At 43.3% G+C, this 23,368-nt stretch overlaps 1 protein-coding gene across 1 annotated transcript; it reads right to left on the bottom strand.

Annotated features, from left to right (window-relative positions):
* Positions 1-170: 170 nt before the first annotated feature.
* On the bottom strand, positions 171-23,368 carry LOC119657379 (aminopeptidase N-like). Its single transcript, XM_038064263.1, has 6 exons — positions 22,839-23,368; positions 17,710-17,868; positions 17,037-17,517; positions 16,706-16,862; positions 622-1,973; positions 171-533 (listed from the first exon to the last, which is right to left on the bottom strand). Exons 1-6 carry the CDS (start codon positions 23,327-23,329, stop codon positions 312-314), a joined length of 2,862 nt encoding a protein of 953 aa, XP_037920191.1. The 5' UTR covers positions 23,330-23,368; the 3' UTR covers positions 171-311.

Raw genomic sequence — 23,368 nt, 5'->3', positions numbered from 1 at the left:
CCAGCCGTATACCAACCCCCCACCTTAAGGCACAGTTTGTTTCGGTTTCAGATTCGAAGGGAAATAACTTTTGCAGGGAATTACTATCCAATCTTGGTTAGCATTCCCTTCCTTGCACGAGGCTAGAATCAATTCGAAGATTTTGTTAGACTTTTAGTGAAAACAGTAACAATTCTTCAATCATATATTGAATATATTTCGCTAACAGGTCTATCGTTACAAATGCGACACATTCTCTATTATGTCATATAATATATAAAATTAGATAACATCATTATCAACCATTACACACGGAATATAAAATATGCAAATTAAAACAGTGACCTTAAAGATACCAAAACAGCAACAACCAAGGCAGCAGTTGAACCCAAAATATGAGCAGCACCATTTTTGAATCCTTTGAGCCAACCGATGAGCTCCTCACCGTATTGATTCCCCCAGTCAAGGTTGGTTTTGACCGTAGCTCTTGCCGCGTCCAAATCGGATCCTTGAATGTTGCTATAGCCCGTCGCTTTGGTGAGTAGCTCTTCAAACTGGAAAAAGGGAAAACAAAATTTTCAGCAATGTGAAATAACAAATACTATATAGTTTTAGCGAAATAAACGAAATTAGCCTACTCACATGAAGCTCCTGTTCCTTGGTAACCACTACACTGGCAATGCTGCGGACTGCAGCAAGCAATGGATTTACCCCAATAGTATAGCTGGGCAATTGGCTGTATTTTACATGATTATCAATAAGGAAGTCGATAGCTGCCGACAGTTGGGTTGGCCCTTTGTCAACTACTCCGGGAATTACATACAAACGCTCCTCATCTCGATAATTCACGGACCCACCGGTTTGAATGGAAGTTTCAAGATATTTCTTAAGCAACTTGGTGTTCTGGACACATCCTAACACGTTCGATATCATCTCGCGACGCAAAGCTGCATCTTTAGAATTCATCACTTCATTTAGAATCGTTGTATATTCGGACTCGGTCGCTTTTGCAAAACCATTGCACAATACGCTGGTACGCAGGTTGGGTTCGATAGATTTTCCATTGTTAACGTAGTCACGGAACCTTTGACCTGTTACTTCTTGGCAATCCCCGTAGTTCGCTCGGCAAGCCCAGTTGATGGCGATACTACGCGATAATTTCCGCAAATGTGAGTCGCTATTTTCCTCGGTGACGCCTACTTCCTTATAGAAGTTTTCAACAATTTTCCCGACATAAAACTGGAATACCTCATATCCACTGGCGCCATTTAGGTACAAATGGATTGTGCTCAATATTGAATTGGCCGTGACCCATGGAGCATACTCGCTTTCCTTTTGCAGATAAGTAGATAAACCAAGGGCGACCCCAAACTTCAAACGCTTAGCCAAAGCCAATCTGAATGCATCATCAAGAAGTTGAGCCCGATTGTTAACGTGGAATTGAGACGGATTTTCCAGTAGAGCCTCGGTTAAAAGATTCCAGTTTTGGTTATCATAATTGACTCTGTAATAGCCCGTTGAATGTTTGTTGAGGAGGATCCAGTCACTTTTATCCCATTTATACTCATCTGTTTGGTTGACAGTTTTCTTTGATTCCCCAACATTCAGGTAGTCATACATCGTTGTTGCTTGAGAGTTGGAATATTTAGCAGTTGCAAAATTGAATGGAACCCACCAACTTCGCTGGTCAGTACTTGGTGCAGCACTGGTACCATCAAATGGTTCTTGTTTGACTTCGAAAGTTCCTTTACCGTAGTCTCGAGTGACTGTTATCAATGGGTAACCACCTTGGTTACTCCATGATTTCAATATTTTGTACACGTCAATGGTGTTTGATCCAAAAGTTTTATCCTCTTTAGTTGCGTTATCAAAACTTTCGAAAAGATCATCTTCTTCAGCACCTAAGTACTTCATTTTGATGAGATAATTGTTAAGAGCCTTCTTGAATGTGCTTTCGGTGAAAGCATGACGTATCATCATAAGAACGCTCGCAGCTGGAAAATATAAAGAAAACATTTAAATGAATTATAAATTGTTTAGGTATGGTGGTGAAATACATTTACGAAAAAAGTCTTAGACAGATGATCACTTTCCAGTACCGTATAGGAGATTAACTCAGAACTGTTTGACACATTGCCTCAGGACGGATCTATTCAGTATAGCACACACTGCATTCTCCAGGGAACCTCAACCACTACGCCGTCTCTCCTATCCATCTCCTTCTATCTACAGATAGCTGCGATAGGAGGAAGCAGCATCCTTACTGATTGCGTAAACCAATACTTCGGAACAGTAAGGAAGGACGAACTAAACTTCGCTCAACAAACGACGCCTATTGGACAATGGACCTACATCAACTGGCAAATAGGAAACTTTCTAGTTACAGCCTTCTGTGTAAGTAATACAAATCTACTCGAAGAAGCTCATTTTCGTGAATTTCATCATGACGATGTATTTCAAGGCCGGCTTTGACAAGATGGGAGAATTAGGGAACCTTCTTCTTGGTTATTACGACGGCTTCAGTTTACTTCAGAGCTATGACGAATTCATGATCAGTCATCTGTCTACTCACTCACCGCATCACAACCGACCAGATTCATCAGGCATTTCAAAGGTGCGGACCAAGGATAGATACCTAAACGGCCTCCGATGAAACCCACATTCTTCTCTGCCCTTTCCGGGTCCCGTAGAGTAAGGTCGTTTAAAGAATGCTTCAATATCCACCAAAGATAGTCTAGAATATCGAAAACAATTTTCCAGCGGCTTCAGCGTGTCGTATAATCTACCGTATCTTTCAGTATCTAAAATCGTTTCATCATTGGCACTAAGGACTCTGTAGCAAAGCTCATGTCAGAGATAGTCTTCTCACAAAGCGTTGGAATATTGGAGTGCTACCGGTATTTAGAACAGTAGGCGCCATTTTGGCCGCCATCTCCAAAATTTATATACCCAGAAAACATCCTTGAGTCAAATCCCATCTGAGGGCTCTGCCGTTAAAGTCTAATCCAGCTAGAACTCTCGCTTCCGTGTTTCGCATCTTGTCCTCCAAGGCATTCGGCTTATTCGGAAAAGCCAGCATAGATTTATCTGGCATTAGGTAAACACTGAAAAAAGTAATTTCCGCACAACGAACACAAACGAAGGCATCTTCTATCTCGCTAAGGTTTATTGACAGTCAACAAATCAGTTCTTCTTAATTATACCATCTGCCCCATCAGATCATAACAGTTGTACTCGTATACATGTTTGCTTGCCGGATATTAACCAAAATGCTTCACTTTTTGTAGCGTGCTGTGTTGCAGAATGTATTACTCATGACAGTCTCCGACCCAAGTTCGACTAGTTTACCGCCAATTTGAGTCAGTCAGATAGATTTGACGCTCATCCCAACATCTTGTGATATGGCGTTATTGCGGATTCTCTTGGAGGAATCTACGAAAGATCTCCCTTCGTTCACCTTAATGGGAAGGGTCCTGAGCTATGGTTTCTTCCTTTTCTTCTTCTTGCTTGTATCGTCCTGATAACTTAGACTTTGGTTCAGTGAAGTCCCTGTCATCCATGCACAACTTATATTGTTCTTACTATATTTTTCCGTTTGGTCACCAACTCGCAGAATTCTTCCTACTGCGACATTGGCGGTAGATCTACGCGGTTTTTTTGCTAGTTTCCTTTTATCAATTGTCTGCTCCTTCTGTGCTGCTAGGAGTATAACAGTGGATTGGGGGGTAGACTGATACGAAATATAGCTCGCTGGGAGCTAATCTATCACTCTCCGTGGGTCAATACAAGTTGGTGAATAGTAATGGACAGACCATGTGAAAAATGAAGAAATGATCCTCCTACTGGCGAAGCGCTATGGATCTAGCCTGGAGAGTTGAACAATACTTCCCCCAATCCAGCATAGAATGTGAAAGATGCCTATATAGAATAGTTTGTTGTCGAGGTAACCTCAGTGATTAGGCCTGATTTCGCCATGCTATTAAAAGCCATGACACGAAGTATTTGAAGTTAGCACATCGGACTTCAAAAAAGAAGCAGATCTCAAGGGTTATGAGGTACATGATATTTGCTCTTACTGAAAGACCCTCCCCCCTAGAAGAGGAAAGCAATACAGATCAAGCAATACCGCAAGAGAATAACCCTCCAAAAATGCCAAGCCAGAACCCAACAGAAAGGAAACCCCGGGTAGGTTAAAGATGAAAGTAGCAGCCAGAGACCTATTAGTAACATTGCTAGCGCGGCCAAGGGTATTCGAATTACTACTTTATCCAAGTGACTTCCTAAACAAATACTCGCACATGAGGAGTGCAAAAACATCAAAAACCTTGCAGTCGGGAGAAATCTAAGGAATGGGATGCTAAGCTTTCATAGGATCACAACGTTGGACACTCAGAATTCTGAACCTCATAACCCTCAATAAGTTTTGACAACACAGAAAACCAACTTAGGCAATCAAATGCTCCTTTGAATCCTACAAAGGTCCCGAAGATGTATTTACTAACGCGATCGACCGTAAAATTTTAAATATGCATTAAAGCGTCGTCGGTGGACCTGCCAGTTTGAAGGGTGCACTGCTTTTCCGACGCCAGATTTCTCTCCCATTCGCCGGACCATAATCGTCTCCAGGACTTTGACTAAGGCCAGGAGTGAGGATTACTTCTATCTTCCTCTGGTGACTTGGAGAGCGGAACAACCCTGTGAGTCCTCCGATAAATAATGTTCATTAAAACATTGCCTCAAAGAATTACGTAGCACGATATAACTCGCCTATAAGTGGGTCTATGTTAGTCAACATCAACATAAAAATCAACACAACTTTGACGATGCACTCTGTTCTTCAAGCGTGGAACTTCCTCCGCTTACTGTGCACAACGTTCGTCCACCGCGTTATATGCTTCGGAACCTTCCGCAACAGCTTCCTTAGCATATCATCATTCACGCAATACATCCACTCATTCAATAACTCCACTTTCTCATCCACAGGCAAAAGCGAACTCCTCGATCCAAGCAACCTGTTCCTACTTATTATATCTACGCGTATTCCATCAAATCGACGTAAATGGGGATCAACACTCATATTCTGACTCGCATAGACCAGCAGTCACTGACGTCATGTCCATCCAATAATGTCCATAACTGGAGAAACGTGCATCACAAACGGTTTAGTCAATCTTACTATCACTGCATTCGCATGAATGCTCTGGACGAAGGGTGTCCGTTGTAGACGCAGAACCACTTCATCTAAGTTTACGAAATATGGTTCCAACTTGTCTGGCTAATCATAAGGATCAAGATGAAAATAGCTTTTGGGTAAATCGCCTTCTGGTAAAACAGTACCTGCGAGCAAACTACAATCGCGCGGATGTACCAATGGTAAGGGGAGACAGCGTTCTGGGCATCTACGGGAAAGCAAAGCGGCGATTCTCTAACGATCCCAACTCCTCGTCCCAAAAGGCAACAAACAGAGCTCGGCCAGTAATGGGTAAGTCTTCATTTGCAGCCAAAACTATCGAAACCGTTGAATATATCTTGCATGATGACAGCTATCCTTTCTGTTAGGATATCGACCAGGGCGAACAGTTTATAAGCTTATAATAAACTCCTCCTAGCTGTAAGGACTGCAAGATATTAAGCTTCAGTTTGAGTCCCTCCATTGTGAGTCGGTTGGTGTGTACCATAAGATGTTACCGCTAAACTTTGCCCACGGAAGCAAAAATGAGCGGCTCATGCAATATTGCTCCCCTCTCAACGATGTGTGAAGGGTGCGTGATTAACCATGAAGAGGATTTCTGAGCTGTCATCATTTAAAAAGTGCTTTCTTTGACTTCAAGGAGAGGGGCGAAATAGTGCTGAAGTTCTGAAACGACTGGCTGTCAAGAATAACTCCAATACTTCCTCCTGAATTCTGTTAGGCAGCAAAGAAGGAGAAAGAGTTGATAAACTAGATACGGAACGAATGGGGTCCCGGTTCTACTACGGGCTTGAGGTCGTTGCAAGTGTCGGCTCCTATAGTTATTGAAGGGGACGTACAGCTCACGGCATCTTCATCTGAAGCGTAGATGAGGTGCCATATTTTTCAAATAAATTTCCAGGCATTGTAAAGCGGGCCTGCCCTTATCAGTCGTCAGATTAATAAGTGCAAGACATGCATATACTTCATGTACCATGGGTTGTTGGTGACATGCTGTCCTGTTATATGCCAATGGAAGTGACCCACTCTGCTTGTGCATAGTGGTTTCAAAAGACTTCCAGGTTAACTTAATTAACGACCTATGCTATAGCGTCAGTACCATGGTCCAACAAAAGATGAAAAGCAACATAGATAACATATAAGGAGATTCTTTGGTGCTCTGCTTATTTTCCTATGAATGCCATATATGCTGGGGAAGTTCAAACATCAACGCGAGAGGTTCGAAACTATTAGAGTATTTGTTCATCACATATGTGCATCCTCCATTTGGCTAATGAACCCATTTTCTTCAACAGGAGAGAGGTCATCGACATCATGGTTGCATCCTCTGATATTGCGGCTCTTTTCGACAAGTGGAGCGTAGAAAGAATTTTGCCAAAAGATGAGTTATCTAAGCTTGTAGATCGAAAAGTACACAGAAAGCAATGAAAAAACGGTAAAAAATTTACTTGAAGTGCACTTCCAAGGCAGCATTCAAAATCTAGTCTCGGGGTGTGTGAGTGTGTTGTGAGACGGGACTCTGGGATGTTAAGTAGCATCACTGGATTGAGTAATATAGATACTTAACTCATTTCATAGATACAAGCGTGTTGGCGATGGATGTCAAAAACGCAATCAACTCGCCCAACTGGAACAGAATTAAATGGGCGTTGACTGACATAGGTGACCCTGCGTATTTAGTATATTTGGCGGAAAACTACCTCACAGAGGGGACTCTCTCATACGGGACGGATGAGGGCCCCAAAGAGTATATTGTCACAGCCGAGGTACCACAAGAATCGGTACTTGTTATGGAATATCACGTTAGGTTGTGAAGGTCTACGCGACGGAGACAGTAGGAGCGGTAAAGTCCTGGTTAGAAAGAGCCGCGCTGACCTTGGCGGACGTGAAAACGGAAGCGGTCTTAGTAACCAACCGCAGGAAACATAACACGGTTAAAGTGGGGTCGTATCAAAACCGGCTATCAAATACCAGGGAATTACAATTGACACCAAATTGAGCTTTAGAGAACACCAAGAATATGCAGCGAGTGCCACCGCGACATTTGCAAAACTATTGCCGAATATTGGTGGGCCGAAACACTGTCAGAGGCTGCCTCTAGCCGGAGTGATGCGTTCCATCCCACTTTACTCGTCACTTGTGTGGGTAGAGATTCTTGCAAACTGTCAGAGATGGAAGCAGGTGAAGTCGGCTTACCGGTTAATAGCTTTGAGGGTTTGAAGTGCTTTTAGAACCACATCAGATGAGGCAGTATTGATGGTGACAGGGATAATTCCCGTCGACATTGTGGTGAAAGAAATGAGTGTGATGTACCATGCAGGGCGTATGGAGGGGCACACAGAGCGTAGGAATGCGACAAGGTGTCAGTAGCATGATTTCTGGCCCAGCAGATGACATGGTGGACCCACAGGCTCACAGTGTTACCAAGTGTTTGGCAGGAGCCAGAACCCGGAGAACTTAGCTGCGGAGATGCGGAAGTCCGAGGAGAACTGGCTTACGGTTTGCCCCGCAAAGAAGGAAGAAAGTCGAAAGGAGGAGTAGGACGAGTGCCTAAGGGCAAACCTACCCCGCGAAGTAATACCTCAATGGTGGTCCGGGAGGGTTGAGGGTGGAGAGACCGGGGTGGTTTTCAGTGGGTGCGAACCCCACACGCGCCCGCTGTAGATCCGACATTTGTGCAGCAGGGTTGGGGCAGACGTGCCATTCTAAGATTTTCCTTTCCGTGTACGAACAAAAGAAAATATATTCCAATTAACTGACCCGATGTAAAGATTATATTCGTTCTCAAACCAAGAAAACCCACCTACACGGGCGCCAAAAGTTTTCGACCGATATGTCTAACTTCCTTTTCACATATATATATTCCTAGGTGGCAGCTTCAGTGTATTTAATATGGCCACAAGAAAGGCAAATACGCGCAATCAGCGCTCCATTAACAAACGACAAGTGTAGGGAATTCAATTATGTCTCATTCGCGGAGATTATTTGTGACGTGGCAAGATGGCATGGAAACGATTCGCGGTTAATCAATTGGTTTCGTCACCTGCTGAAGTGGAGAATGATCCAGATGCTGATCGGACAGAAGTTAATTGAGGCACGCTGCTTTAAGGGCTGCCCACAGCGAAAGTTTCTCTATCCTCGCTTGTCGCCCTTGATAATGAACAACTTGCTATGGCTATTGAAGAACACAAAGGTCTTCGTACATGCGTTTACGGACTACCAAGCTATAATAATTGTCGCTAAGTTTGCGGGCATACTATGTGACTGCTTGAATGCAACTCTACATGTGATCTACAGTTGGTGCCTCCGAAATAGACTCCCGGTGAATGCTTGTAAAAGCTATAGACTAGCTATGTTCACTGGAAGCGTTAGGTGCGGCAACAATACACCGTCGATGTTATCAGGGGCGGAAATCCAGCTGGTACAACCAGTCAAGTTTTTGGGAGAATATCTCGACTTTAAGCTAACGTAAAAGCACCATGTCCAGAAATCCTTCAGATTGTTTGGCTTTGTATAACTGCCATAGGCAAAAGCTACGGACTTTCACCGATACGAATTTATTGAACGTATACTACCTGGCTCGATACCATTGGCTGGTTAGAAGGCAACCAATCATAGGGTTATGCAGCCATTTACAAAACCCTCGGCAAAAATCTGGTGGCTCTCATGGCCGCCGATAATGTGGTTTCCAGATTCGCCTTTGAAAGGACATACTCGGTCGCAATCACCAAAAGAGAAGAATGGACACGAGATTTTTGGGAATACAGATCTAATAACCTTGAGAGACGATCAGCCGCAGCGGAATGATCGGGTGCAGGGAGGTTACCGGGAAATCCGATTATGAAACTGGCTCGATCCCTCGGAAAAATGACGACCACATTCCAGGCGGAGATATATGCTATTTTATTGGCAGCAACATAATGTTTAGGACAAAACTGGCGCGATCACACAATGCGAATGTGTTCCGACAATCAGAGCATTATCAGCACTAAACCGCAATAACATATCAAGCCAGTTGGTGTGGAGTTGCCACCAGTTGCTGTCGAAAGTTAAGCGGCTACTCGAAATATTCCTGAAGTGGGTGTCAGGGCATCCAAACATCGCTGGTAATGAGAAAACTGACAGACTAGCTCGGCAAAGTTCTGGATCCAGAGCCAGTTTTTGGCAGCCGGTCATTGATTGTCAGGTTCGGTCTGAAGGGGACCGAGTATAGAAATCTGAACTCCTGTCGGCAGACGAAAAGCTTTGTGAAAGAACTCGCTAGGGCGGCACTTTTATTATCCCTCAAAAAGTGGGCTATGAAAACCCTGACGGAGTTTTCAACGAGACACTATTTCTTATGCACCATATGGAAAAAATGGGGTGATGACCTCAGCTATATGCAGTCAATATAAATCCCTGCATATCACATGCAACTGGCCAGCCTCCTCTGATCTCAAGTAAAGATACCTTGGTAAGATTTTCTTCGACGAAGAACCTGCGCACTCTCTCCACCTGAAGAATGTTCTCAGCCTCGCAAATGACTCCGAACGCCATAGACGGGAGACCATTGAATAGACGATTTCCGTACAATTTGCCTAACAAACGACCTGAGTATTTGGAGTTGAGGTTTTGGAAATGCTTCTCCAACCTTCCCTGTTGTAATTGTTGTTATAATCGAAGAAATGCATATGAAAATGCGGAGGCTTCAATCCACAAAACTTATATTTGAACTCTCCTTAAGGCTTTCCCGAGACATATGCTCTTGCTCATCTACAATGCGTCGCATACCCCTATAGCCACGCAGTTATCGGTTTTGCTGACGGAATTGTAGGCTATGCCGGGGTAAAAATACCGGCATGACGCGAAGGTGATTAGTGTTGATTAGAACATTACTGGCTAGAAAAAAAACAATAAATAACGAATTTCATATATATGTACAAGCGGAATTTGATCAAACCAGACCATAAAAATTCGTCATTCATCAATCAAGCATAATTTTGATAACAGTTCTGAACAACACGATAAGATAAACTGTGGTGGGTTCGTCACTTATGTACCTAAACATAGAGTGGAATAATCTTGTTTTCCGATTTCGTTTGATTATTTAAGACTAGTTAAGGCCGTTCCTAATTAATACTCACTTAAAAGTAATAAATCAGTCAAAATGTAGGTGAGTTAAATCAAATTGATTCGGACCAGGAATTACTGATTGCAGTTGCTTAGTAACAAATTGGCATAAATTCTTGTTAAATAATTGTTGACTTAGCAAAACTTAGGCTTACACAGCAATTTCTTGGAAAATCTTCCGGTTAGCTTTGGTTACTTTGTGGAAACAAAAATTTCATCTATTCCTGCTGATTGAAGCCTGGAAGGCGACTACAAGGAATACAAATTATTTCAAGGAATTAATCCCGTCCATTTCCTTACACACGAAACTGGGTTGTAAAATTTTACAATTACCTTGAAAAACGTCTACAGCAAATATTGCCATAAATTGTTTACCAAGAAGTCACCTCTTATCTTCCCGCTACTTTCTATAGCATAATGATTTATAATTAATAACAAATACAATTATATCATGGTAGTGATAAGCTTAGACCCTGTTCGAATTGATAAAACGTTCCATTTTTTCTTGAGGGACTTTTTTTCTGGGGACATTCAATGAACCCTCGTTCAGGACTCAGTACTTTTACTATGAAAACCCTATAGTTTTTGGAAGGTTCAGTAAGGGTCATCGCCGAGAAAATGAAGCTATTTAACTTGAGGGTGTACAGCGTTCTGACCGCGATGGTTTTCCGGGGCTGAATTTGTCGACACATGAGATACATTATCTGGTCTGTTTGAGCTTAAAAAGTTAAATTTATTAAATACGTCTAGCAAAATATTGATAACATTGCTAGTAAGGAAATTATCTTATAAAAGAAAACTATTTGGTTAGCTACCTTTTTTTCTATTTACGGACGGAAAAATAAATCTGAGTCTGATCATATTGCTATGTGCATGTTTCACTGGATGCCGAGATTTCCTCATTCGAAATGGCTGCCGTTTCGTAAAAATCATTCACTTTCACAAAATCATTATGAAAGCATATCTGTAATATACCTTCGCTTTGGCTGCGTTCCTTCAAACTTTTCCCGTTCTCGATCGGGGAAGTCATAATTGGTGAACCCCTTTTTGGATAAATTATCAATCGAACATTCGAAAACTCACAAGTAAAACGTTAGACCCGTTGCTGATTTGGAAACACTCAAAATTCAGCCAAAAGCTTTCTCTAAACCATAAAGTAATAGAACAACCTCTCCGCGGGGTAAGATAGATGGTCTGCCTGTTTTAGATCAAGATCGACCGTTCGACCAGTTGCACCTCGAACTCGTCATGTTGATAGAAAATAAGCTCAACCCGCGAATATCGTCCGTAATTCTCCGGGGACAGCAGTCACCATCGAAAGCTGGTAAATGACGAAAATGACAAACTAAAACGACTTCTATAAGGCATTTCCCTGGCATCAAATAAATCCTTTCAATTTCTTGCCAATATGAGAAATATAGTGGCACAAGTGGCATCATTCACAAGAAACTGGCTCCTGAAATGCCGCCATTCACGGCTATGTCATATGATTCAGTTAGAAGAGTTACCCAAAATCGCTCACCCCTCCCACCTCCAATCATCAGCAGTAAACAATATTCTGCAAGAACCGAAGTACCTCAAGCTCCAACTATATCACCAAAGGTCAGCGTCAAGACAATCCAGCAAAATGAGGCCTACTTTTACTATAAAAGGATTGGTAATCTTCCTCGGTGTCAAATCAGGAAAAGAACAATCGCTGACAATATTAGACATTGTGTGTGACAACGAAGTATTTTCCTCATTAGGCACCGAGCCTCGATTTGATTTATTTCATCGACTCTGGTACGACTATCTCAATTATTCCTGCCTCTAAATTCGGCGGTGATGTACCCAAATTAGGTTCAAGCTTCGTAGGAACTTCCATGGCATTTTCTCATCGTTGGCGTAGAAACGGCTATCATTGGAGCTAACTTACTAAAATGCTTCGGCCTGCTGGTGGGTGTTACCAATCACCACCCCGCTTACCTCTCAACGCGAGATCAGCAAAACTCTCTATCTCAGCATTTTCACCAGTCACCCAGGGATCAACTGCTTGCATCTTCTTCCGGAATTCATCCAGATCTCGAGCTCTCAGCAAACGTTTCAACAGCGCTCGGAAATAGTAATGTTCCAACCGACGTCAAACAGCCCTTAGGTCAGTTCCATTCACCTGGTACGAAAAAGCAATTCGAAGTGGAGACTCTGCGGTGATTACCAGAAACTTCACATCATCGCGCAATCTGACAATTATCCACTGCCTCTTTATAACCCTTTAACCTCGACTAAATGAAAAGTCTGTTTTCTCAACTGGATGTTGAGAGTTCATTATCTCATTAAGAAAATTACCATCACCACACTTTGGCGACTGCAGTAACTGGTTATGTATTTTGACCTCAAGAACGCCACCCGAACATTTCAAAGGTCTGTTGATACCGTTGGTCGTTCGTGGTCTGCAATTCGTTTTAGTTTATACTCAGAACATTCTAATCATATCTCCATGTGAGGACAGACCACAAACTGCTAATGCACCCTTTCAACAAATGTGGAATGAACAGCTTCACCCAATCGACCCCATTTCTCAATTTGCAATAGAAATATCTACTGCCCGTACCTTTTCTGTACCGGCATAATTTCGTTCTCTTTGGACTGTGGCGAGCGAATGCGAATGCGTATCGAGGGTCCCTAAAATGCTTGCTTTTTCCAATCCGAGTCAGAAGTCCAAGAATATAAACTAAATATTCTGGGCCTAAGGGATATAAGATGATGCGACTCGGGAGAGTACTTCTCTCCATCTTGCGACAATGCGCTTTTGTACTCTGAAAAACCAAGTGGTAGCGGCCGCAAATCAGGTATCCGATTGTTAGTGACGATTATTGCACGCCCTTTTGACTGGGTGTCCGGATAGCTGAGTGGTTAGAGCGCAAGGCTGTCGTACGGAAGGTCGCGGTTCAAATCTCACTGGTGGCAGTGAAATTTGTATCGTGATTTGACGTCGGACACCAGTCGACTCAGCAGTGAATGAGTACCTGAGTCAAATCAGGGTAATAATCTCGGGCGAGCGCAATGCTGACCACATTGCCTCCTAGTGTACCGTTACGGTCTTGAATGAAGTGCTCTAACACACTTCAAGGCCCTGATCCAACATGGATTGTTGTGCCAACGATTATTATTATTATTATCTTTTGACTGGGAGCCGACGGCTCACAGGATTCAGACTCTGTTTCTAATGTAGTGGAGAAGGATGCTTTCTATGAGCAATTCCACGCAGTTCAAGACAGGTTTGATGTGACGGGTGATCAAGGTGGGCTTTGGAGACACCTTGTTCAGTCATGTGATAGCGAAACAGGAGCTTGGCGACCGTGGTGATACCCTTAAGCTTCCACCACCTCAACATTCATCATCATTAACGGCGCAATAATCGGTATCCTGTCTAGGCCTGTCTTCATAGGGAACTCCAAACACCCCGGTTTTGGGCCGAGATCCACCAATTCGATACCCCTAAAAGCTGTCTGAACATAGTGTGCACCGTAACAAAGGGGAATTTATTACTGCGCAGGGAGCAATGACTTCAGAAGTGCATACTGCATCACTAAAGGTTCTACATGTGGTCGCAAATCTTTCGATGGCCCAGGGAAGGACGTTAATGGTCAACTCCTCATTTACAAGACGTGCAGCGGCATAGGTGGAAGGAACACTTCCCCACAGTTCTTAATCTTAGCGGTTGAATTGGCTAGTCACCGTAACATGCGGATATGGAGTGTTTCCCCCAGAAGAAGAAAAATCATCTCGGCCATCAACGCACTCAAATGGAGTAAAACTGCTAGGATTGACGGTTGCCCGCAGAGTTACTCATCGTGCCACCTGCAGTTTCTACAAAACTGCTATTTCTACTCGTACGGAAATCCTTAAGTGCAACAATTGCAACGGTGTCTACGTACCCTTTGCCGTCATTTTCTTGTTCCCGCTTTGTTTCCTCCTGCATCGAGCACATCAACCACCCTACGGATCACAGAGTTTGCATATATTCGCTTCACGCGGACTTTATCGTTTTCGAAGACACTTTGGACAGTGGGATGAGAAGCATAATCATGGATCATCCAGTCACGATAACAAATCTCTCTGTCACCAGTGAGATTTGAACCGCGACCTTCCGCTACGACAATCCAGCGCTCTAACCACTTGAGCAAAATGTCACGTGGGAAAATCTCGGAGGATTTTGAGGTCCAAAGCCGAGTCCACCAACGTTGCGTCCTCTGACAGATATTATTTTTTCTTGTTATCGCTAACGTTCGTCTTGCTGCCTTGTCCCGAGGACGTGGACAATTTCAATGGATGAATTCCTATCACACGGGGTCAAGGATCTTGGCGAAATGGCTCTGAATTTGAAAAATGACCAACAAAACCAACTTTCTCAATCTGACGGGTCTCATTCTCCCTATGTGCATTAATGAGCAGAGCATCGATGGCGTAGATGAATTTGTATATTTAGGAAGCGTGGTTTCTGCCGACGGTGGCATCAAACTGGGTGTTGCTCGACGAATTGACGGTGCTAGATTCGCTTCCGCTACCTTGACTAAAATCCGGAAATGCAGTTATCTTAGCATCAAGATTGAGTTGGGATTGTTCTGAGCTAGTGTTCTTTCTGTGTTGCTACATGGGATTAGTACATGGGAAATGAACCCCACTGTTACCGTAAACATCAAAGCCTTCATCAACAACTGTCTGCATACTCTCTCTCTGTCTCAAATGAAGAACTTAGTAGGCGCACAGGCCAGGCATTCGTACGGAAGACGGAAATGACAGTGGATAGGTCACATATTAGGAAGGGACGACAGTTGCATTACCGGCTTCGCGATGCGGTGTAATTCACGACGAGTGGGTGGTCTCAAGGCCACTTGGCGCAGGACAGTAGAAGAGGATTGCGAGCGCCTCGGAAAGTTGTAAGGGGATCTCAAGAGCATTTCTGGCAACCGCTAGAGATAGCGCGTAGGTGTGGATAACGCGCTATACCCCACTAAGGGGCAGATGGCAACCGCATATATTTTATTTACATATAGCAAACGGAACTTTCACAGCTCACGAAAATCGCCTGCGATCTTCGTAATCGTTATAGTGGAGTAAGTACCCTACTTTTATTCATATTCAGGAATTTCCTACTGATTAATTTGATACAAGCGTGCTAATGAGGAATGAATAAAACATATCTAATATATATATCGTTGAGGTAGTATAGAGGTAACCAAACGGAAAATGATAATTATAAATAAATAAAAATAAGTAAAATTAAAATGTCGGCTCAACCGCCCATTAGTTCCAGAAACTTGCATCTAATATGCGATGATCTCTGGTGGAGAGATCCACCACAGACTGGATCATTTTCCGATGCCTACGGTAATTCTAAAGCGTAGTCTCTAGAGAGTCCTGTACTCATCTCATGGCTTAACATAAAGAACTTTATGTGTATGGTAGCTCTAGGTACCAAAAAGGCAATGAGGAGGTTTTTGAACAGCACAGGCCCCAAATCGAACATCGTTATCAGCCTAGGGTCCTCAAAGATATACTTAGAAACAGGAGATGAGATTGTCCCGGTTTTGTCGGGTACCCAAATGGGAGGTGGTCGTTGCCCGACTATCGGGGCTGCAGCCTTAATAGAGGATCAAAAATCAATTGGACTAAAATTATCCGTAAGGCCAGGGTGAAAAGACAGAAACCCTGAGCCATATAGTATTTTAGGATTATACCCCATATTACTTTGGAAATTCCTGGGGTGGAAGGAGCAAAGATACAGCTTCAGGCTAAGTCTCTAACTTGTGCCCATACCGGAGGTCAAGCAATTAAACTGTACAGTAGACTGAAATGGAGATAACTATCCGTGAGCCTTAGCTTCTCAACTGCTGGTACCGCTGGTAGGTGGTGGGCAGTCACACCCTGTATAAGATGACCCTACTTTAGTCCAATTCTACACATCCAGGCTGGGGAGTCGAAAAACAGCTGTTTCAATCCAATGAACTATTCTTACCTCACCCGTTGGATAGTTTACAGTCAGGAGTAACTGTCTGCATCTGACTTGGTTGACTTAGTGGGTATTTATGAGCGGCTATGGGATCAATCATATCTTTGTAATATTAATAATAATAATCGTTGGCCTAACAATCCAATTGGATCAGGGCCTTTAGTATGTTAAAGCACTTCATTCAAGACCATAACGGTACTCTACATTACACTGTAGGAGGCAATGTGGTCAGCATCGCGCTCGCCCGAGATTATTACCCTGATTTGACTCAGGTACTCATTCACAGTTGAGTCGACTGGTGTCCGACGTCACATCACGATACAAATCCCACTACCACCAGTGGGATTTGAACCGCGACCTTCCGTACGGCAGCTTTGTGCACCCCTTGTGAATACCCTATATTAAAGGATAAAAATAATTTGAAAGCTCCTTACCTTTGGAATAACTAACGTAATCAAAGACGGCCGGAATAGCACTTGGAGCTTCAACGTAATGGGTCATTGGTCGTGCATCCTTTTTTCCATCAGCGAGAAGAGCTCGTTGGAAATCTGAAACTTGAAAATCTTGCCATACATCCCACTCTGGATATACCTGAAAAACAGAAGAGAAGTTGGCATTTCAGATTAATGACATTGACAAGCAATAATTCAGGATCTCTCAACTAGAATCCATTATTTTTATAAACTTCCTGCCACGATCTAAATCTTAGCTACCTCTTGCAATATAGGAAGCTCATAGAAAAATCCGTAAAAAACATTAACGTACCGCATCAATTCCAATATATGCAAGAAGCGTTGCAAAACCTTCGCTTAACCACGTGTAGGTCCACCAAAGTGGAGTAGCCAAATTTCCGAACCACTGATGACCAAATTCATGAGCGATCGTTGATGCAACCTTTTTTTGGGTCTGCGTAGTTGACCATCCAGGAGTATACAGAAGGGATTCCTCACGGTATATTACAAGTCCCCAATTTTCCATAGCACCTGCTCGAAAATCTGGCACAGCAGCATTGTCCATTTTGGGCAGCTCATATGGCACTTCCAGGTAATCTTCCAGCGCTTCCAAAGTCTCGACACTAGTTAACAACGCAAACATTTGGCTACTTTGGGTACCATTTCGAGAAAATATTCTGTGAGGAATTCGTCGCGTCATTGCGGTCGTTTTAAAGTCAGATACAATGAATGCCAGGAGGTACGGTGACATTAGGGTAGTTTGACGGAAAATGGTTGTCGCTGTTCCATCATGGCTAGAAACGGGCAAAAAATATACCAAAATAAGGATATGATTAAGAGGAAATTGGATGAACGTTAAAATTTTTTATTGTCATAAACTTGCAGTCATTCCAGCTTTTCTAGAAATTGTGACAGATTATTACAGAAGTTATTAAGCAACGAAGAATGGTTGTCTGAAGAACCTTATTTAAGAACACAATACATACTTGTCAACAGGACCTTCTATAACAGGCATATTAGATATAGCTGTATACGTCTGACCATGCGTGATAGAAATTCGGAAGATGGCCTTTTTCGAAGGTTCATCATAGCAAGGAAACGCATGCCTAGCGTGCGTAGTTTCAAATTGTGTTGCAGCAAGATATCTGAAACGAATAGAAACCCTATTAGTCTGAAAAAGGCCAATCTTTTAAGATAAATTATTAACAAAATAAAACAAGGATTAGAACCAATTTGTTTTCTTCTTCAAAATTTTAGCGCTAAATAAAAAAAAGGAACAGGAAATGAAGGGTAGGTAGGCGCCACAAATTCCTAAGTGATTGCTTTTGTGGGAAGGACCAGATGAGCAGAATCTAGCCGGCTTAAATCTTCCGAGAGATAGCAATTTTTCCAACCTACAATCAGGGATCCCTTTTAGGTTTCCGCAAAACCGTTTACCTTGTGTCCGTAGCCTGGCTCTAGCTAGAACTGAGTAAAATCAAAGAAGCACCTGACGGCCTATCCCACTTCTATGCAACTTCGACATAGCGTAGTCTAGGGTATGCGAAGTCTGATGGCATGATCCCCTATAGGCTAGTACTCCGTGCAAACTTTCGTAATCTTGTACGAATTGCGCTCGTTTAACCCAAAATCTCTCACGGTTGGGATTTTTTACAGAAAGGTCAAATGCTCTTTGACTTAGTACAAGTATTGAGCTTTCGTTATCGCGGGTAAAAGCTGATCGTACGCGGGACGCAGAATACGTCAGAAAGGAACGTTAGAGCGGAGTCCTGCCAGTCCGTCGGGCTGGTCGTTTATCTTTACGTTCGTATGAGTGGGAACAGAAAGGAGAGTGACTTTGATCGTGTCGCCGCTAGTCTGAATGGTCACCCGTGAGAACAAACTCGTGAAAACGGCTTAATAGGCGATCAAAATGACTATGTTACTCTTGTGGCTGAGACCGTTCCCTAGATAAGGCTCCACTATCGACAGTACCACCACTTGGAATTTACTGGCATATCCTGAAAGACGCGGCTACACTGCGCGTTTCCTAGAAAACTCCAACACAGGCTCCGCAAATCATCTTTAATCCATCGGTAAGGAACACTGATTAAACACTTCAGAACACAACGCCAGTCTTCCACTCCGACCTGATTGGAAAGTTCAAAGTAAAATTCCTCTTCAAGATCGACTTGCGTGTGACGTAGTCTTTTGGGAGCGCCCTGAGTTCCCAAAGTACTTCGTCTTGGGTGTTGTTGGTCAGAAGACTTCGTTGTCCAAAATCCAGATTAACCGTGTCTGACAGCGGAGCACACTAGAGCGTCTTCAATATGAAGGTCCAGAGGAGGAGGTGTTTTAAGCTCCTATTGTATCTCTTAGTTAACACGAACCAGCAGACAATAGAACCGTCCATTAGTATGAAACGAAACTCGACGCTTCTTGGATGGCGTAGAAGGCTATACAGCTCCTTTTGACTCTCACTTCTACGTTTCGAACTCAATTTTACTTAGAGCCACACCCAAATCCGTTGCATTAGAAGTAAATGGCGACGTTTGTTCATTTAACCGCAGGACGAGTTCGTATCGTGCAGCCCACGAGCACACCACCATTCCGAGTGCATAGCCTGTAACCTGAGGAGCTTACCTGATACCAATGCCATCATCTTCCAGCGACCTGTCCAATATCAGAAGAATTTTATTCATTGCTATCAACCAGAGCACCGGTGAGATGGTGCCATCCTGGGGTTTCCCTCTGTTCACAGCGCTGGTCAAGTGGCTACCTACCAAATCAGACTGGATTATTTTGGTTCTTACCAAGGATGCGCAACATACTACCCAGTGTTATTACAGCCTGTTTGTTAGTTTTGCTCAATTGAGGAAAGCGGTCTCTGTAGATTTTCCTTTATGGTAGGAGTTCCCGGTTTTGGAGTAAAGATATGATACTTGACTTCATAGCACTCTAAATGTGTCCAGTTCAGAGTTTCCAATTGATCTTCTAGCGCGAAAGGAGTCCTTAGTCGTCTAGGGAACTGTACTTTATTCCCAATAAGTTCATTGAACTTTGTGCAATCCGTTTTCATTGCATTCCGTCCTTGTATTGCAGACCGCCCGCAATAGTCAGATTGAATTCTAGGTATCGGTGATCTAACAGTGAGGCCTTGTATAGCACCCGTCAGTGATTAATCAACCCTAGCACTTTTGAAGTGCAGATTGTTAGGTCAATTACTTCACTTCTCCACGGTCCCACGAACGTAGGAGCGCACCCTACAGTCATGAGACTAACAGAAGTCTTCTTCTTTTTCTTTGGCTTTTGTCCCGTCCAGAAGCGGGGTCGGCTAGACCAGCTGAAGTGATGAAATCAAATAGCTTCACTCCTCTTGGATTGCATTTACTACTGCTCCAACAAATATGGTGAGCATTCGCATCACAACCTATTAACAGTACGAGACCACTTGATTCTGGATATGCTACTTGATCTGTTAGTTCATCCGTCGGTGGAGGATACAAAGAATCATATGGTAAATAAAAGGAGACAGCTATGATGTTTTTCCGCACTCTCTGTCTTAATCTGTTATTCTACGATGACGGTAACTAAACCCTGGAAACAGAATTGTCTCAACATGCATTCTTGCCTCTAACCATCTTGATACCAGGACACAAGCCCTCAGTCTCGCTCCAATGCCACTGACTCTATTGAATAGAACCCATGGTTCTAACACTAGAAAAATGTAGGGGTAGTACTGCAGCTTTGTCAGTCTCGCTGCCAACAGATAGGAGAAGGCTTTGGTCTACTGCAGGTTAATTTGAAAAACCTTGAGGTTTTTTTTCATAAACTTAAGCTAATATGTAATGGAAAACTGTCAGCGCATGTGACGGGGTTTTCCCAGACCGTGTTTGATTTCTCTGGGAAAAGCCGCACTTGGAGGTACTGCAGTTCCATGTTCTCATCCATGAAAGGTCTCACCTTCACTGGTTCCGGTGTCCGATTTGTATTGATTCAATGGCTCGAACTGGCATCAAGTCAGTTTCGTTCACGTTCCTGGCTGGCTTCTTTTTCTTCCGCCTGTTCCGTAAAAACTATAGGAGAACTTACTAGCAGGTAGGATTCACTGTGTAGTCCCTTCACCAGTGTGAATCCCCACACGGGGGTTCCGCCGCTGCATTCACTACCCTCCGCACGCAGCTCCATTGTGGGAGAGCGCACAGAGCATGCTGCAATTTGCTCTATATTGTGTGAATCGAAGACCGTCATTATTTTTCCCCCACAAAATAGAGATGATGATCTACATATGATTGAATTCCAATCTGTATAAGGAAAGCAGAGCACCATATGGTGACTTCTCTGAGCACATTCAGACTCTTTTGATCCAGCTCGAAGACCAAGTTGAAACCCTCCACATTTGTAGATTTGTGCTTCCTGGCATTCATAGACTTTACCCTCCAGTGTCCAAAGTCCATGTCTGGGTTCTGCTCACTCAACATTAACTTAGGGGTTGTCCCCTGCCTTCCTTTGAGGACGCATTAACCAACATCCGACATGTTCTGTCCTGCGTAGCTCAATGTTCAGAATAGTGAGCTTTGGCCGACCACCGGAACTCAAAGCCGGGATTCCCTGCTAGAGCCACTTTAAGGCAGCCTCATCAGTGCACTCCAAATGAAAAAGCTCATTACGAAAACCTTGATTGTTAAATCTTGGCTTCGTCCCAGGCTCCAGCATTTTTTTTTACAGGCACTCCCGGAGGATGGTAACATTACCGCCACATCCATGTCCTCATTCCGAAGTTGCTTCATCACGGTGTCTGGGCCGCTTGGGTCCATTCCGGTGTTAAACCAGTAGCGTCCACCAGTTTTCCTTTCTTCCGCTCCTCCCGGTAAAGGTGAATGAGGAGGTTCTGACTGGCAGGATTCAGCCTGTAGTCTCCCTCTTTATGGGCCGAAGTTCCCTTCTGCCGAGCCTTTCTTTTCCGTTTTGCAGGTAGATTTGGGCTATATTACCGCGGACTAGCCGGCCGTAGTCGGATTTCCATTTTCTCCCAGTTTCCGTAGTTTTCTTTCTGGCTAGCTTCGCCGTATGTACTAAACGTAAACTTTCCATTGAGTCGGAAAGCATGTATTCTACAGATTTATCCATAGAGAGACATGAATGTGGTGAGGCGTCATAAATCCACGGCTCGACCGCGACACAATTGCTCATGGTCGCGGGTGGATTTCAAGTCGGTGCTTCTTACCAATTGGAGAGTTTCAATTCCTTGTTTCCGTATTCTTGTTTTGGACACCCTTAGTGTAGTAGCGAACTACTATAGGCTCCCACTACGACAACGTGCTGTCCGGAGGGTACTGCCTAGTCCGAAAGATGTGGAGAGCTTCAAAGGAGGATGTTTTCTTTTCACAAGCACATCGACTACGTTGATCTGAATCTGCTTGCTTTTTCAACGAATCAAAGATTTTTATCAAGCTCTAAACCTTGGAGAAGAAAGCAAGCAGGGTCGCACTAAAGATAGGCACCAACCAAATCAAAGTTTTCAGTCTTAGTTTCGGTACGTCGAGGGTGTCGACAATTTTACATCCACTTTTGTGATTTTGTTAAAAATCTGGAAATCCAACTATTTCAACACCAGTAACGAGCTGAGATTGTTAGACGTCAATATTCTGTTTGTGGAAATAGTATACGGAAAGTGACTACTGACTGGATGGCTTCATCCGGATAATGTGACCTACCACTAACGAAGAACTTCCCCGGAAGAAAGTGGAAGTGGATGATCACTTATTGACAATCCATGCTACAGGTTATGCAACCCACTATTCGAAGATGGACGGTAAGTGGATTTCTCTGGAATTATGTGGTACAAAACAGTGAAGAAAGAGTGCTAGTTTCTCAGAAAGTCGTACCGAGCGAAGCGAATATGCATTGGTGTGGTTGATGCGCTATGCCCGGATAGGAAGTTTTCTTTGATCGTTATTAGGCGGAAAATGGGCTGTAAATTTATTTCATTTTTATCGAAAATTTCTGATCTTTTGACCAATAGCGCATATGTGGTTTGTACAACTCTTCTGGGAATTAATAAAACAATCCTTCCTGAATGCATTTTTTTACACCTGAAAACTAAACCGATATCCTATAACATAAAACTACTCACACATCATTTCCATTGTCATCTGCATATGTTGCGTAATAAAATCCAGCTTTATCATCCCGTAGTTTACCACTGTATTCAATATACAACCGATAATAATCGCGGGGCAAAGGTTCTTTGGTAGTTACTTTGAGAAACTCGGTTGTATTATCATAGGCGTAACTAGATTCGAACAACTGTGGACTTAAGTAAGCCGACGTTAAGTTCACTGAATTTATTTGAAGCTGTCGAGCGTGAATTGTTATTTCAGAAGTTGGTTCCGGGACTTGCAAAACAATCAGGACTTCACCAGTGAACGCGAAGTCACCCTTATCAACCCTCGTCGTCAAATGCACATCGTAGGTAATTGGACGGGTATTATTCGGTAACCGATATAAGATGGAATCGTCCTTCCCATTGGCTTTATCTTTTAAAGGAACTGCCTGAGTGGAAAACGCACTAAGGGCAACTAGGATCAGAAGCTTAACAACGGACCGAGCTAAATTAGTCTGCATTGTACCCAAGAAGAGGGAACCAAAGTACTAACGTACAAT

The sequence above is a fragment of the Hermetia illucens genome, chromosome 5 (genome assembly GCF_905115235.1).
Source record: "Hermetia illucens chromosome 5, iHerIll2.2.curated.20191125, whole genome shotgun sequence".
NCBI classification, from domain to species: Eukaryota; Metazoa; Arthropoda; class Insecta; order Diptera; family Stratiomyidae; genus Hermetia; species Hermetia illucens.
Note: the sequence above shows the minus strand (reverse complement) of the source record. Positions and strands in the feature narration are given on the sequence as shown.

Bases quoted from the DNA above. Each gene is read 5' to 3' on its own strand.
- LOC119657379 (XM_038064263.1), bottom strand. From the start codon at position 23,329: ATGCAGACTAATTTAGCTCGGTCCGTTGTTAAGCTTCTGATCCTAGTT. The intron at 17,869-22,838 runs GTGAGTAGTTTT...TATTCGTTTCAG, and splicing joins GATGACAATGGAAATGATGT to ATATCTTGCTGCAACACAAT. The intron at 534-621 runs GTGAGTAGGCTA...CCCTTTTTCCAG, and splicing joins CCAAGGAACAGGAGCTTCAT to TTTGAAGAGCTACTCACCAA.